The 16822-nt window shown below is 38.7% G+C and overlaps 1 protein-coding gene across 1 annotated transcript; it reads right to left on the minus strand.

The window, feature by feature from the left end:
* Positions 1-6: 6 nt before the first annotated feature.
* On the minus strand, positions 7-12723 carry LOC119887216 (complement C3-like; the record flags this gene model as incomplete). The annotated part of the gene is made up of 18 exons (XM_038698100.1): positions 12566-12723; positions 11807-12002; positions 11497-11659; positions 11171-11265; positions 10701-10789; positions 8636-8718; positions 8438-8525; positions 4753-4855; positions 4390-4510; positions 4002-4117; positions 3424-3570; positions 2707-2809; positions 2494-2588; positions 2196-2387; positions 1021-1176; positions 702-831; positions 189-257; positions 7-36 (listed from the first exon to the last, which is right to left on the minus strand). Coding segments are annotated over exons 1-18 (2053 nt in total), but the record flags the coding sequence as incomplete, so codon positions are not given.
* Positions 12724-16822: the final 4099 nt, after the last annotated feature.

Here is a 16822-nt window from a genome sequence, read left to right on the forward strand (position 1 = left end):
AACAGTCACGTTGCAGTTGGTCGTTATATTTACTCACTGGAAAGAAAGATGTTTGTTGAGGACAGACAGAGGTGAGATAGTACCGATTACAAGAAGAACAGTGAACTGTATAAATAAAACGTTCTAAACTAAGGCAAATTAGAAACAGTAATTGGTCTTCTAGTTAAGTAAAGTCAGGTGGTTCTTACGTAAGCTGGTGGTGATGTCCATTATAGTAGTAGCTCGCTTCCTCCTGCTTGGGCCCGGACATTTCAATTCTGGAAATGCAATACTGACAAGATTTTTAACAGAAACAAACAGCTGGTTTCTGCAGGATATGTTTGATGTGATACTATTAATGTCAAATTAAAGTAATTTATCTGTTTGGACAGATGGACATTGTAGGTGTGAGAAATATGTATCTACAAATGCACTATTTGTTGGACTGTTAAAATATCAAATGCTTTATTGTAAAAAAAAACAAAACCAAAAAACCTGAGTAAATTATTAACACCCCTAATAAAACAGAGGGAAGCATGATCAGCTCATGTGAGTTCTTCTACTGTCCACTAGATTGTAAAAGAAAGCACATGAATGATGAAGAATAAGAAAACCCAAAATTCCACAGCCACTTTTCCTAACTAGTGATTTTTGTTATTGGTACAAATGCCTAAAGCCTTAAGAGGGCATGTTCAGGGAAGGGATGAGTTAAGTAGTGTCACCTTGTCTGTAAGGAGTCCCAGAGGCCGTGTTGGACTCAAACAACAGCCCAGCATCGTAGAACACATTCATACCGTCCTTCCCTCCACCTGGTGTGCAGCCTGTATCATACTTCTCTACAATGTCCCACACCTGAGTCATTCACACACAGAAATACAAACAGACAAGGCTTAGGGTTACAGTATGTACGTTAAACAGGCATATCTGTAAACTCACATATTATTTGAATCTACTGGCTAACAAACTTGAACTTTAATAGGAGTGTAACAGAGCTTTTAAATTAACCCCTTTCAAATATTTTTAACGGTAAAAATAAAATGCCTTTTTCTGGGTGAGTCGGTGCTTGTTGTTTAGGACGTAGACCCCTTTGTCAACTGCCACCAGTCCCACTGTGGCTCCTGGATCTCCTGTGACTTTCAGACCAAACATCCTGCGAGGCTCATAGGATGGAGCAGGTCTCGATGATTCTAACTTCAACTAAATATGAAGGGAAGGTCAGAGAATGAGACATGCAGTTTTATATTTGTTAAAGCAGCTTCATACATAAACTAGACCTGCAAGCAGATATTAATCAAGCTCCCTGGCACAAGCCACACAAGGCAGCTCGAGGAGGCGATGCAAGTTGGAACTGTGTCCCACAAGTGCGACACATTTTACAGGTGGAGTTCTTTATTTGTGTTAATCAGACAGACCTATGTGGAGTACAAGATGTTCCCATATAACTTTTTAACGCAACCTTTTTTGAAATAGCACCTTGATTATAGCACCACCTGCTGGTGGACTGGTTATTTTTGGCATCTTCTGTGTGTGCACCGTTCTCACCACCCCTGTCAACTGAACAGAAGTACAGATTCATGAGATTTCATGAGTTTTCACCAAGAACACCACCTACTGGCTGATTGGCGTGAAACTTTTCACATAACCTTAGTGTGGCATGGGAAACTACTGGCCCAAGTTTTGTGTTAATCGGCGATATGACATCCCTTCATTTGTAGCGCCACCTAGAGGCCGATTGGCGCCACATTTTGCACAGAGCCTCTGTGGTGCATGCAAAGGTCCTGACCCTAGTTTTGTGGTAATTGGACAAACCTATGCGGATATATTCCATCACTTCCTGTTTGTCTGTAACCTATAGGAAGTTTTTTTTTCCATTCTAAATTCTTTAACTTTTTATCATATTTTACATGCAAAGTTTTTTGCAGATTGGACTCATCGCCTATGAGGAGTTCGGAAAATGATTTACAAAAAGGATTTAGACAGAAAAGGCTGTGGTCTATAATCACTATAAGCAGCTCAATTCAGGAAACTTATGCAATTTTGAATGTGTGACGTACTATGTGTGAGTTACAAAATGTTCCTGTTCCTGGGAGGCCACGCTGTGTTGACATAAAAATATGTCCTAGAAATACGCAAACTTGTAACTACAACAATCATTTTGTGTATGGGTGGCTTATCTTCCCACTTAAATTCTGCTGTATCAGTGTTGTGTTTCTCACCGAGCCCATGCAGGAGTCCTTAACATCCACCCAAACAGAGTCTGACACCACTTCATTATCATTTGTGTGGTAGTAGGCTATGATGCGGAATGATGGCAACATTTCTTTGGTAACGATGACTGTCAGGGAGATCAGAACTTGGCCTCTTGTCTTGTAACGGCCCGTTTCCACCAACTGACCTCTGCTCAGGATCTAGGCGCACAGATTTGAGAGTTTAAATACTACCCAGGTCGTGGGTGACAACAAAAAGAGTTATATACTGTATGTGCATGCATGTACAGTGGTAAAACTCTCTCACCAGGTATGTGATGTCAAATTGTGCATTTGCCTGCCTATTAAGGTTGAGGTTGATTTTCAGGTTTTCTCCTAGTTTCAGCTCAGCTGTATCCACACCTGCAAAAATGATATGTTGCGATGAGTGTTAGACAATGAAAAGATTTAGAACATGGTACATGCTTTGCAACTGCCACCACCTTTTTTTAACCATTTGATTTTATTTTGGGATGTTCACCTATATGAATGTAGTTGTTGCCTTTGGTGGTATATGGGAGAGCTGTCATGGTGGCTAATGCTTGCCTTTCAGGTTTCAAAATAAGAGGATCATTGGTCTTTGCCTGCAATTAAAGACATGTACAGGTAAGCATACACAAACATAAAAATGATACATGAATAGTCTAAATCTATGCTCTCCTATCATGGCCTAGCAACACAACATAATAGTACATACTGTTGCACAGCAAAAAGCTGAACTGCCAAATGCAAAGTTTTTGACTGCATGGTTCACGCTACATTGCTACGTTGTTTCATTTCAGTGTAATATGAAAGGTAAAAAGTAAGTGTAAAAATGTGCCGCTCAGCGGCTGATTTAGAGTTAATCAGGAACTACTTATGAAGAGAGTGGTCAGTATGTCGATTCACAGATATAAACAAATCATTATGTGACGATTCATTAATACAGTATCTCTCGGTCTGTTCTCTAGTAACTTCACATTATCTTCTTAACAGTGTCCGATTTTGAGATATTCAAAAATATCAGGTTGTTCATGATTCCTTTCTCACTCGTCCCTTAGTAACTACTCGCAAAGTTATGTACGATGTTGTAAAGTGTTACTGCTCTGCTTGATTTCACCACTACAAGTGAATATCAAAAATATTGATTAACGTAGTTTCCATTTGCTAAACAGGCTGTAATGCAATTTAAAAAAGAGAGAGAGAAAGAGAGACTCACGGTGATTGTCAGTCTGTTAATCATAGCCTCTGTATTGATGGTAACCCTTGCCATGCCATTGGCAGCAGTGAGGCCCCGCACTTGGCCTGGATTGACCACCACTGCAACACCTTTTGCCGGAGTGTCATCGGGATTCACAACTTCAACCTGCCATCAGAGACACAGCTGATCAGAAAACATCTGTTTTAATAAAACACGTTTCATTAATGCTATGAGATTAGTTCAGCAAACTCCACTGAGTGCAGTATTTAGATAGTATATAGTGACCAAAATTTTTAATTGGAGAATTTATCTTTTTCTCTGGAATCTCATCTTGTTTGCAAAAATCTGACTTTGTATCATTATAAAAATCCAAGACACTGAATTAATCAATTGTAGTAATTATCCATCCATCCATCCATCCATCGTCAACCGCTTATCCTGCATTCAGGGTCGCGTGGATATATATTATAGTAATTGAGTAATTATGCAGCATTTAACAGCCTGTGACTGTTATATTTTCAATAAAAGATATTTTATCAAACTACAAATATAGCTACATTTCTATAAATTAATTTAAATCTAAAGAAGTACTTTACCGCAACATCGAAGGACATTCCTGGTTTAAAATATTTGGGAGTTCTCTTGAAGTGGATGGTGTAAGGTGATGTGACAATCTGGATATTTCTCAACTCGGCCTCCACCATTTCACCACCTGCGAGTTGACACGGAAACACAAAAGTATTCACACAGACTGATTACAAGAGCATTTACTATTCACCTTTTTCTTAATTAACTGATACAGAAAGCATTTCCTAATATGATGTCTTTACTTTCTTTTTTTCTTCTTTTTTTTGTTAAAATGCTATAATACTGTTTAAACACTAATAATACTGATAGTTACTTTGCCCTTTTGAGCTGCTGCATAAGAAACACACCTGATCAAACATACAGAGCAGACACAAACACACAGTCTCTCTTTCTTACCGCTTTCTGTCAGCACACTGACAGCTACAAATATGGAGCTCCCCACCAGGCTGAGGATGTTTGGGAAGGTCTGTGTGATGTGCTCTCTCTTCAGTTTGACCTCTCCGTTACCTCTCTCGATCTAACGTGACATAATTTATAAAAGCATCTTGAAATACAGGTGAACAGTTGGGGTACTTTACTAAATAAATTATTCTGAACATCCAAAATACTACAACAGGAAATCCTACAGATGTTTCAAGTCCTGCAGATTAGCACTGGACAAGGCCAAGGCTGTAAAACACATACTGCATAAAACAGAATGACTAATCGACTGGCAAATGGACAGACAGAAATGCAGCAAAAGGGTAAATATGTGCTCACCGGGATTCTCTGAAGAGAACTGGGAAAGCTCTTCTTTTGACCCTCTTGCATAACCCCAAATACCACATAGGCCGTCCCATCCACCTCTTCACCAAACAGATACCTAAAACCACCATAGGACGACTGGTTTAAACCCACAATAAAGTAAAACAGAAAAATAAAACAAATAAACAACAAATGACCAATAGACTGAACCTGTAACAATAGGAACTACTGTTTATCTAAATGTTGCAGTAGATCTGACAACATGTAGTGTTGATGCAACAGAGACCTGTGTGGTTGCACTTAGAGAGAACAGGTTAAGCATGTGTAGGGTGAAAATGTGAGCAGAAATTTAGAAAAAAATAAAAATTTAATTAGTTCATATGTCATATGTATTAAAAAACAGCAGGCTACATGAGAGCAATAGTAGTGGATGAAAAAAATGTGAAACTTTTCATCTATCTTGTTGGCGAGAGTGGAAGGTAGGTACTGGTTATGCTCATAGGTGATACAGCAGGAGCTGCAAGTGTCCACCTCTGTAGGAGGGCCTCATTTCCTGTGTTGGCTAGAAGCAATGTCACACCTATTTCAGTGTGGTTTTGTATATTGATATACACAAATGTAAATATAGTCAGATCATGACCTAATGATGGGGCAGTGATTAGGGACATCACTAGGATTGAAAGACAGGGGGGTCTTAGCCCCTTGGGGTATACGTAACTTGCAAAATCTTTGCTTCTTTTGTTACTGTATTAGAACTACACTTATGTCAACAACTAGTGAAGAAGCCAAGATGTTAACAAATAAAAAGCGACAGACATAGTCTGTTCTTTGATTTCTCCTCTTTTGAACAAAAGTTACCGTTTTTTCCCCTCCATCATCCTCTGAGGGCTGTGAAAAATTTCTCCACTTTTTTGTGGATAAGATTGCCTCAATTAGAGCAAGTATCTCACCTCCTGCTTTTGACCCCACCATTTCCATAGAGTGTGAAGCCATTTTCACCCAATTTGTGTCGATATGAATCTCTACTCTCAATAATATTGTTACACATTTGAAACTCTCAGTTTATCCCACTGATATTATCTCACCTCACCTTTTTAAAGAGGTGTGGGACACTATTGGACCTAACATCCAAGAAATTATAAATACCAGCCTTACTTCAGGTTCTGTTCCAACCCTTTTTTAAACAAGCAGTGGTGCAGCCACTCATAAAAAAAAAAAAAACGAATTTGGACAAATCAGTACTTTCAAACTATCGCCCTATCTCTAAACTCCATTTTGTCTGGAAGATTTTAGACAAGGCAGTACTTTTATAGCTGCAGTCCTTAATTTAGATACACATGGTGTTCTTGAGGTGTTCCAATCTGGTTTTAAGACATTTCATAGCACTGAATCTGCATTTCTAAGAGTTTTTAATGATTAATCTCAACTGATTCTGGAGATTATGCAATTCTTATGCTTTTAGATCTTACAGCAGCATTTGACACAGTTGACCACAGCATCCTTGTTCCTCGCCTTTAGCATGGCGTGGAGATTTAAGGCACTGCCTTAGAATGGTTTATGTCATACTTGTCAGACAGATTTTAGAGTCAGTTTTGGTGGCTCTATTTCACCTTCTGTGTCCCTCACATGTGGAGTTACCCAGGGTTTGATTCTCGGGCCAATTCTTTTCTCAATCTATTTGCTTCCCCTTGGATCTCTTTTAAAAAGACAAAATCAGCTTCCATTTTTACGCAGAAGATTTGACAAGACTGGTTGACTGTTTTAATGATTTTAAAGCCAGGATGGCCTTAAAGTTTTTAAACTTCAACGAGAGTAAAACTGAGGTCATGATTTTTAGACCCAGTGGCGCCTCTGATGTCTCACAAATAGACCTGAGCACCTTAGAACCTTATGTTAAGTCTGTTGTATATCTGTGGGTGTATGCTCATGTATTGCCTAGCCTACATTTAGGCAACATCTGCTAACAAACGCATAATGTTAGAAGAAAACAAAACAGCCCACATTTCCTTAGACCTGTAGACCACAGACTGACTGTAGAATACTACAGACCACTACTGACCTCAGAACCTGCCATTCTCCTGCTACTCTCTCTCCCTCATAAAATATCTTTAATATCCATCTTGTCAATGGAAGGATATACAACAACATTAACAGGGACACTGTAACATTTAGTTTTCACTGTGCATGTCTCTCTCTGTGTGTAGTAACATTGCTTGGCAGCGATCAAAGGCAGCCTCCCTCAGGGTCCTAGAGCCCGATCACAGCAGGGATTTAAATTATGAAGCAGAGGAAACAACCAGAAGGATTATTTTAAGACAATAATTACAAATTATATTTGTATATGTGTATAGTATTTATCAATATTCTTGTTTCTCTTTGTTGAGCACATGTCTGCCCTGTAAATAAATAAATTAAAAACAGTATATATAAACCTGATAATTATTTTCTTATTATTATTTGGGGGGGGGCTTAGGACCATGTTAGGGTGGCTTCAGCCCCCCTAAAATAGGCCTAAAGACTCATGGCAGTGATAATATCAGCCTATGAATGTATGTCGGCAATTTTTTGCCAGCTGTCCTCCCTGCATTTGGCAGCTACAACTGTGTTGCTTTTATCCTGGATTATGTGCTTAACGTATTTGTCTACTAATGGAGTTTGCTCTAAATTTGTAAAATATGCCGCTCTGCTGTTAGTAAAAGTCCATGTTTGCGATTGGCAAAATCCTGCAAACACTGCCCCTTTTATGTGAAACCCATGACTGGATTAGGAAACCCTTGGTTGACTTACCAAGTTGATAAACAACCTTGTGTGACTGCTTAGCATCATTCCCATTGTCAGGCTTGAAGCCAGATAAATAGAACTTATCCTGGGTATGTTGAACTTGCTTTGTATTACAGACCTCTAGGGCCTCATTACAGAAAAAATATCCTCAACTGAAGTATTACAGAAGCAACTTCTTAACACATGGCTCTGACTTATCCTTTCTCAGACATTGTGTCTTATCTTAACTTAAGAAATCCTAACCAGAACTGAAAACACCATTCTTCAATCGGCATTCGTCCTGTCATGCCCTATAACTGCATTTAGAATGTCGCTGCCTAGCTAGCTTGATATAATGGACAAGTAAAGAGGGGCATTAAGATTTAGCTTTGATTTTAGCAATGATTCAGAGGTATTCATCATGTCGGTGAAGGCGAAGAAACCCCGCCATTTTGGGGAAGATTTTTCAGTCTTCAGAGTTCAAAAGATTTGAACAAACGAAGCATGTTGATCAAATTTAAAATTAATTTTCTTGGCAGTTGATATACAGTATACCCATCAATACATGGGCTGGGAAATTTAAAATGTCATCATACAGTTTGAGTTGCCTTTCATTCATAATATTTTTGTGATCATGTTGTTCCCTATACTTTTTCATTATACTTGTCCTATTCCCTTTACTGTAATTGCCAACAACATAACAGTTGTTAATTCTGAATTCAGGACAAGGTCTATTCCATCCTAACTTAGGAAATTCTGCAGTTTGGACAGTTCTGTAATAGCTAAATTTCTATCTGAAATGAAGATCCTAAATGCAGTTAGGTAACATATTTTCATCAAAAATCCTAAATGTCATCTTTAACTGAGATAAGACAGGGTTTCATACTTTTGTGTAATGTGACCTGGTCTTTATACCACAAAACAAAATCCCTTGACTTACATGGCTTTGATGCTGACTGTGAGCTCTTCACTGTCCACATAGAAGAAGGTGCTCCCAGGTATCAGTTTAACCTCAAAACTGGGCAGCACTGAAAACAGTATGAGTTATTTTTGTTTGTCCAACCAGGTAAAAAGTAAATGAATGTTATAGGTTGACATAGGTTTCAACATTAAAAAATGCAGGTAATGAAGGACTTACCATATTCTTTCACCTCAAACTCAGCAGAATAGCTCTGCTGTGGGTTGCTGTGGAACTTTGCCACCACCTTCCACAGTCCGGGACTAAACACAGACACACACAAGAACACGTATTTCAATAATCAAGCAAAAATTTATTCATAACATTTAGAGATTGGAGGTTACATAAAAATCAGGCTTCAGACAGCATGAAGTTAATTACATGTTACAGAAATTAGACACAAATGATCTGCTGCAAAGGACTTTATATTTTTACTGTCCTACAGAAAGCAGCAACTACAGAAACATTTTAGGAAAAAAAGTTTTAACTTGTAGCGTTGGCCAGCAAACTGCACAATAAATATAGAATGGTTGTAGTACCTTTCCACGAGTACCTTTTTTGTTATGTCTGTACAATTCAAATTCAAAGCTACATGCCAACCCTAACCCATTTCAGCCAACACCACGAAGAAACCAACACCAGACCATCACCGCCAAGCCTCAGACTGCCTGCCAACCCCAGCTTAGGTTACAGTTGTCTAGTTAGCAGGCCTTGGCTTGCATCACTCTTGGTTAGTAGAAAGCAACTGTTGTTATATGCTGGGGCAGTCTATGATAAAAACACATTCATCAACGTTGGAAAAGGAAGGGCAGAGATTAAGTGCAGTGGACCTTGGGACAATCACTGCCCACAGCATTTTCTGACCACCTTGCCAGACCTGCAGGACCAAACACCACAGAATACAGTGCGATTGCCCAAGAGGAGGAAAGAGAGCCTGAATAAGAGCTAAACTAACCCAGCTTTGACTTTAGAGAGTGAGCAAGAGAGATACATAGTCGATACACTTTGATCAGGCTCCACTTCTAAGCTAACGCTAGCTAGTGTTGCACACTGTTGCCCATAGGAAAGCCAATTCCAAGAAGAGATCTCATTGTTGTTTCCTTCATTTCTAGACACAAATAAACTACTCAAATTCAACTCAGGAGAAAAAATCATATACAATCTCAATTATGTCTTACTCCGATAAAAACAAGAGATCTCTAAACTATCTTAAATAAGTCTAATTTAAATCTCCAGAACATTGGACCATGAGATCGGAGAAAGAGCCCAAAGAAATCTCAGATATGACTGCTCATAACTCATGATTCTTCATGATGCTGGTCAAAAGATGAGATCTCTAAATGATCTAATAAGTGTAATTTTAGGCTCCTAAATGTGGATCAGTAAAAAGCTTCAACATATGTCTCAGTTTTGTCTCAGTGACCCCACTTAGGGGTGGAAAATAAAGTACTTTACTTAAGACAAATCTTCAACTGCAAGGGAACTCCAAACCTCCCTTTCCTAAGTCACATTAAACAGCTCTGAATGGGAGATCCTGAGTCGTTACCAGGCCAGTGTGGAGATACGATCTCTCCACTTAGTCCTAGGTCTTCCCCGAGGCCTCCTCCCAGATGGACTTGCCTCGAACATTCTTAGAGATGCACCCAGGGGGCATCCTCACAAGATGCCCGAACCACCTCAACTGGCTCCTTTCAAGGAGCAGCAGCTCTACTCCGATTTCCTCATGGATGACTTCTCATCCTATCTCTAAGGGAGATGCCAGCAACCCTCTTGAGAAAACCCATTTCAGCTGCTTGTAACCGCGATCTAGTTGTTTTGGTCATGACCCAGCCTTCATGACCATAGGTGAGGCTTGGAGGATAACACATGTAAAGTGCTTCACACATGATACCTTAATTAATTCATCAGTTAGTCTTATTGGCACAACTGAAAAGTCTCTGTGTGATGTGTGAACTCCACACTTTATTGACTGTATCACTTATGTGACTTGATCATTTTAGTTTAATAATTGTCCAAACTGTCCAAACACTAAATTAACAACATGGTAATAAATTGTATGAAACATAACAAAACTTTGCATTATCTTAAATGATTCAAGGTGTGTTGTTGTTGTTGTTGTTGTTGTTGTTGTTGTTATATTGGAAATATTGTAGCCCAATTTAAATTCAACACTAAAAAACTAAATGTAGAGTACAATAAAATAATACAATAAAGAAAATAGATTAAAATAAGGTGAAATACTTGCCTGACAATTTCAGCAAGTTGGAAATCTCCAGAGTGGATCCCTGATTTCAGAGAGACTGGATCAAGTGGTAAAATGATGCCTTCAGGGGTCTACACATAAACAGTGTTCAACAACCATTAACACTGAGCCATGGCAGTTTACAAATTCATTTATTAAATCCATGCTTTAATTTCTGGTAAATCTTTTCTTAAATCTTTTCTACAATCCATGGTCAACATCTAGATTGACACACAAAATTTGTGCCTGCGTTCAATAAGCTTACTTAAAAGTAAACTTAACCACTAGAGGGAGGGATGTATTTATTTTTACAGTAAGTGGTAGGACAGGCGTTGGGAGCCAGACAAGAAACCTAACCATGACACAAGGTCCAGTGCTTTTGTTATTTTAGTAAATTGTAGGGAAAATTTCTACTGTATAGCATTTTTCATATATGTCTTTCTTATGCTTAACAAAAAAAAAAAATACAATACCACAAACTCAATGGCAATAGAAGCATCAGTTTGAGTGGCATCATCTCTCTCTACGGGCTCCATACGGGGTGTCACTGCAAACATCCTGAAATGAACTGACATAAAAAGTGAAAAATGTTCATTTTGCTGCTGAAGGAAGGTATATGTATTCCACAAAAGAAGGGTTTATTTGACCATTATATATAGTCATTTATTTAAAAATGTTTACTTGCTTTAGTTAAACTGAGGAAAAGTGTGATGTATTTTCTATGTTGATATCTTACTTACTGTATGTAGAGACATTCTCACATAGGTGTTTTTCAGCACCGACATAATACTGAACTCACCTTTGCTGTTAGGGGTGTAAATGGTCTTGTCAGTCTGAATAAAGATGTACCCGGACTGGAAGGACACTAAGACGACTTTCTCTAGCAGTCGGTCAGGGAACTGAGCTTGCAGGTACACATACTGCTTCATGGTGGGATCCTTACTGAAGTCACCAGCAGGTATCTGAAACCAGCATCAAGAGACACAGAGTTTGAGTAGCAGGTTTAAAATGTGCATTTCTGGATTCTAGATCTGATATAATACATGATATACAATAAAGTTAAGTTACTGTACTGCATAACAAACAGACAGTAACAGTATTTCATTCACCTTAATTTGTCCAAGCTCCTGGAAGTTATTTGCGCTGGTGAGGGTCACAGATGTCGATGCCAGCTTTTTGGTTTTGGTTGGATGGTTCATCACGAGGATTTCAACCCTAATGTCTCCTCCTGTGCAGTCTTGACACTCCACAAAGATGTTTTCTGCTGTTCCTACCCGCAACAAATTGGGGGCAGACATCACCTGCCTGCAGAGCAGCCGCATGAGAGAAAGATTAAGAATTTAGTCATTGTACAGAAAGGACCAAATGATGTTCAGACTGTACTGACAAGGTCCTGATCCCCAGGTTGAGAACCACTGCCTTAGTGTGTTTAAGTTTCAGTTCACCCAAATTACAGCCCCAGTAAAACAAACAACATATTTACTCAGATGAGGACCATGAGCTCTAGCATGGACTTTACTCATAATTAGTAATATATTGTTTATCTTGATTAAGATCCAGCACTGGATCAATGCAACATTTCATCATGGCTATAGCCTCTGTTTGATTCATTACTGTTCTAACTAAATAGAATTTAGGCCAATTTACTGGCATCATTTGATGTGACACAAAATGCAAACTGGAGCTCCTCATTATGTGGGTTATGGGACTGAGTTTAACCGATATTTGTATCTATTCACTTTTTGAATTTAATATACAGTTTGAATATTAGGAAGTTGAACAATCAAACAATATTTTCTAGCTCTGTTTTCTGGAAATTAATTCAAGCTCAAGTGGAATGTGTAAAGAGGTAAGGCAGGTCTACTTACAAGGGAGCTCCATTCGCCAGAGAAGTGAGAGAGGCAAAGGCCAAAGAGGCCAGCAGCCACAGCAGAGTCTGACCCATCCTCCTACTTGATCCCGATCTGCTGTGAATGTAAACGGTCTCTCTGCAGTACCCTCCTTTTATCTACCCTTCTCCCGCGCCTCCACTTCACCTCACATCTATGTCATTCATCCTCCTCCCAAAGTGTTTCTGTACACAAACACACTTACACATGATTTCCCATCAGCATTTGCGAAACACTTTGCTATCTCCTCTCTGGGGTAATAGATAAACAGTAGAAAACCAATGAGAACATACAGTTTCCAGCAAAATTACAGGAAAAACAGCTATTCTGCATTTATGATGTTTTCTAAAATGAGGCCTTTGTTTTCTTTATGACTTTTTATTGTTCAAGAAATAATTGAGTCACTTCATTCTGAGTCTGCCTATTTTGAATAAACTTCTGACAGGCAACCTTACCCCTTGAAACAGTATAATCTCTGAATTCCTACATCCATATAAGGAGGGTTTTGTGGTGTATAACATATGTGCATTTGACGCATAACAGTTTAACATAGCACTGTAGCAGCTGGATAGAGGATTAGTGACCTTTAAGGGGAGAGCAGAGGTCAGAGGTTACATGGAGGCTCAGGCCCTTATCTGGCATCCACAAGATGTCTACACTTATCCTATAGAACTTTGCTCTTATATGGATTGGAGCCTTAGTTTGCAGATTCAGACCCTTATATGGTATTTAGCAGACACCTAAACATGTCCTATATAAGCTGTGTTTGATGTACAGAGAGACAGAGTGGCCATCGGGCTGGGTCACTCTCCAAGCTGCTGCAGAGCTTGTAATTGATCCTGAACTCCTTGATGTAATAAACTTTTATGATCAAGAACAGTGTCAAGCGGCTTTCTTCTCAACACATCATTGCAGCATTATTGTTCAGACACCACAGTTTCTCTACATGTACAACTGCATTAACAGATGACTGGTTAAAACAAACTGACAGAAAGTTTACGGTCGGTACTGCTGGACTTCATGCAGATTTTGATCTTGCATGATCTACTGCTCGTCAAGCTACATGCATACGGATTTCAAAGTTTAGCTATTAATTGGATGAAAAGTTATTTATCCAACAGAAAGAAGTGTGTTTTGTTTAATGGTACCCTGTCAGATATTAAATCATTAGAATGTGGAATTCCCCAGGGAAGGTGTCAAGGACTTCTCTTGTATTTAGTATTTAATAATTATATGCCATGTGTATCAATAAATACATGCATGGCTATGTATGCTGATGATACTACAAAGTATGTGCCTGCAGAAAATACCAAGAAGCTTAACATAATTCTTCAAGAAGAACTGATGCTGGTTTCTGAATGGATTTCTGAAAACAGGCTAAAGTTGAACATCTCAAAAAGTTGGAGTCTGATATTTGGCTCCAGGCAAGCTCTAAGACAGATCAAGAGCTATGCATCTCTTTGCAAGGTGTAGCTATTGAGTAGGTCAAAAGAGACCAAATTGTTGGTGTCACACCTGAGGGAATACATGGTCAACTCTACATTAATAGTATGGTTGCTAAAACATATAGAGTAGGCGTGTGACGAGACACTTAACTCAGGAGATGAGACAAGATTCGAGATTTTTACTGCTGAATTATATTAAAATTTTGAGCATTCAGCACTTTATTTCCTGCAATCTGATGATTTATTTGCACCAGTTTATGGTGATTTTTTCTTTCACGTAAAGACGAACATATAAATCAGGTGGCAGGTGACGATTCAAAATCTATAGCCTAACAGAATATCATGCAGTACAGCTCTCAGGCATTCTATGTTGCTTTTAGATCTTTTTCTCATGTAGATCAACTTTTCTCATGTAATATCATCCCGGCTGAGTCATGATTTAGTCTTCCCTTCTATTCTGTGCCTTTGTTTGGGGAAATAACCTCTTTAAATGTGGCACCTTTTCACCTCAATGTTAAATTATTTAATTTTGATTTAGTTATAAACTCCTGGACTTTAATAGCTCCTTTGTTTTTGCAGGTTTTCTGCTCATGTTCAAACCTTTCTTGAAAAAAGTCAAAATAATAAGAGAAGAACGTCATCATTTAATTTAAGTCTACCTGCCCATTACTTTGTTGTGCATTGCATTATTAATCCGCTGGAAGTAATGTTATCCCCTTCAGACCATTTGATGGGGGCAGTTTGTGACTGCATGTTGCATGTGAAACCGAAAGTAACTGAAACAGAAATCTCACCATGAATCCACACACACATTAACTTCAGCAGCTCACAGCATGAGTGGTGCGGTTGATTACTATCAGGACGTACACCGGTGTGGCATCAGCTAGGCGGAGTTGATTAGCTCCGCGAGTCTATCTTATGTATGGCTTGAGTGACAGCATATGAAAAATTTCAGTTGCAAGACAGCTTTTTACCTGACTAGATATCTTGTCACAATTTAATCTTGCGAGATATAGGGTCTATGGTACAGAGGCGTCAGGAGGCCCTCTTACTTTTAAACAGAGATAACAATTAAACATGTAACACAATCTTAAGTCTCTTATCCCACCTCGATTACTGTCCTGCAATCTGGTCTAGGGCTTCAAAACAAAAAATAATTATATAAATTTCTAGAATTAATTATTTTTTAAGAGTATTCAAATCATTTATTGGATTCCATGGATATTCAATTGCAGGAACAGGAATGTGAGAATCAGGTGACTAGGCTAAAGACACCTGACAGATAAATGTAGAATGGCAATGCAGGCGGTTGGAGAACATTTGGCTGAAGGGAGTGATAGAGGCAGAATGTGACAAAAGAACATCTCTTAATCAACTTTTTTGAAAGATTTAATATTCATCTTTTTTTCCCCACAGGCAGGGCTTTTGTTGCAACTCACTTGAAAGCTTTGTGCTATTGCAACCACATTTGGTGTACATGTGTATATACAGTCTAAGTATTGGAATGGTACATTTTGGTTTAAGATCCTAAGATGAATATGAGACAAGTGAGTTCAGAATTTCAGCTTTTATTTCCTGGTATTCACATCTAGATGTGAGAAGGATGCAGTGATGTATAGATACCAGCATCTGATGCTTTAAATTCCTAAATTACACTATTGACACACCCGGTTCTTCCTGTGATTGTGCTAAATTTACATTGTGAACAACAAATGTGGTTTGAAATCTTCGGAATCCTGCTCTGTGACCAATCCAAGATTACTCAAGTTGATGACAACCACGCTCATAACTGTAAGTAAGTGTGTTACAACCCCGGCTCTCAGGCCGCAACAAAAAAGGAGGCCGCAACAAAGATTATTGAAAAATATCTCAACGTGGTGAAGCGGTGTGAAAGGCACAGGCACTGGCGTCTGGGCAGGCAGGTCTAAATAGGGCTCACTGGCCAGGTGCTCCAATCTCCTTGATTGCCCTCCTGAGGGAAACACACAGACCCACACAGCACACAGGTCCACACCAACACCTCTCGGGGCCGTCACAAAGTGCAATAAATCTTTATGAGTAAAAAGCCACTACTTAATCAATACACCTGTTCAACAAACAAAAATATGTAAACATGCAGAATGGATATAGTGACATTGTTGTTGTAAACATTACAGCTGTTCCAGCTCTAGAAACAATATTTACTTATATTTAAAACATTAAATTCTACTCCTGTTCTGAATTTATTCTAGTTAATGTAGGCTAATGTTGAACATGAATTTTTTTGACCATTTATGTGTTTATTGTTGTTGTTGGACAGGAGAAGAAAGGAAACAATGCAGTGGAGAGGAAAGCAGGGCAGGAGAGCAGAACAAATGTTTTTGGAAGCTGAATAAGCCATTGAGTCTATCTTCAACAGATTTCTGGACTATTGTATTGAATTGCATTAGACTGTAAAGGTGTACCGAATAAAATGGCCACTGAGTGTATATGACATAAATGATCTTCTATTTCTCAATCCGCTAAACGCAAAACACCTGTAGTCAATTTCCAGCCCATAGCTAAACAAATAACGAATCTCATTGCTTATGCACAAGTTTTATTGCTGATTTAGTTCTGCTTTAACATTTATTCATTTAGCTGACGCTTTTATCCAAAATTACTTACAATTGCTATACATGTCAGAGGTTGCATGCCTCTGGAGAAACTAGGGATTAACTGTCTTGCTTAGGGACACATTGGCAGATGGGTCACAGTGGGGAATTGAACCCGGGTATGTCACACCAAAGGCATGTGTCTTATCAATTGTTCC

Source organism: Micropterus salmoides, unplaced genomic scaffold (assembly GCF_014851395.1).
Source record: "Micropterus salmoides isolate LMB-PRFRI ecotype aquatic unplaced genomic scaffold, ASM1485139v1 Ms_hic_scaffold_4059, whole genome shotgun sequence".
Lineage (NCBI taxonomy): Eukaryota > Metazoa > Chordata > Actinopteri > Centrarchiformes > Centrarchidae > Micropterus > Micropterus salmoides.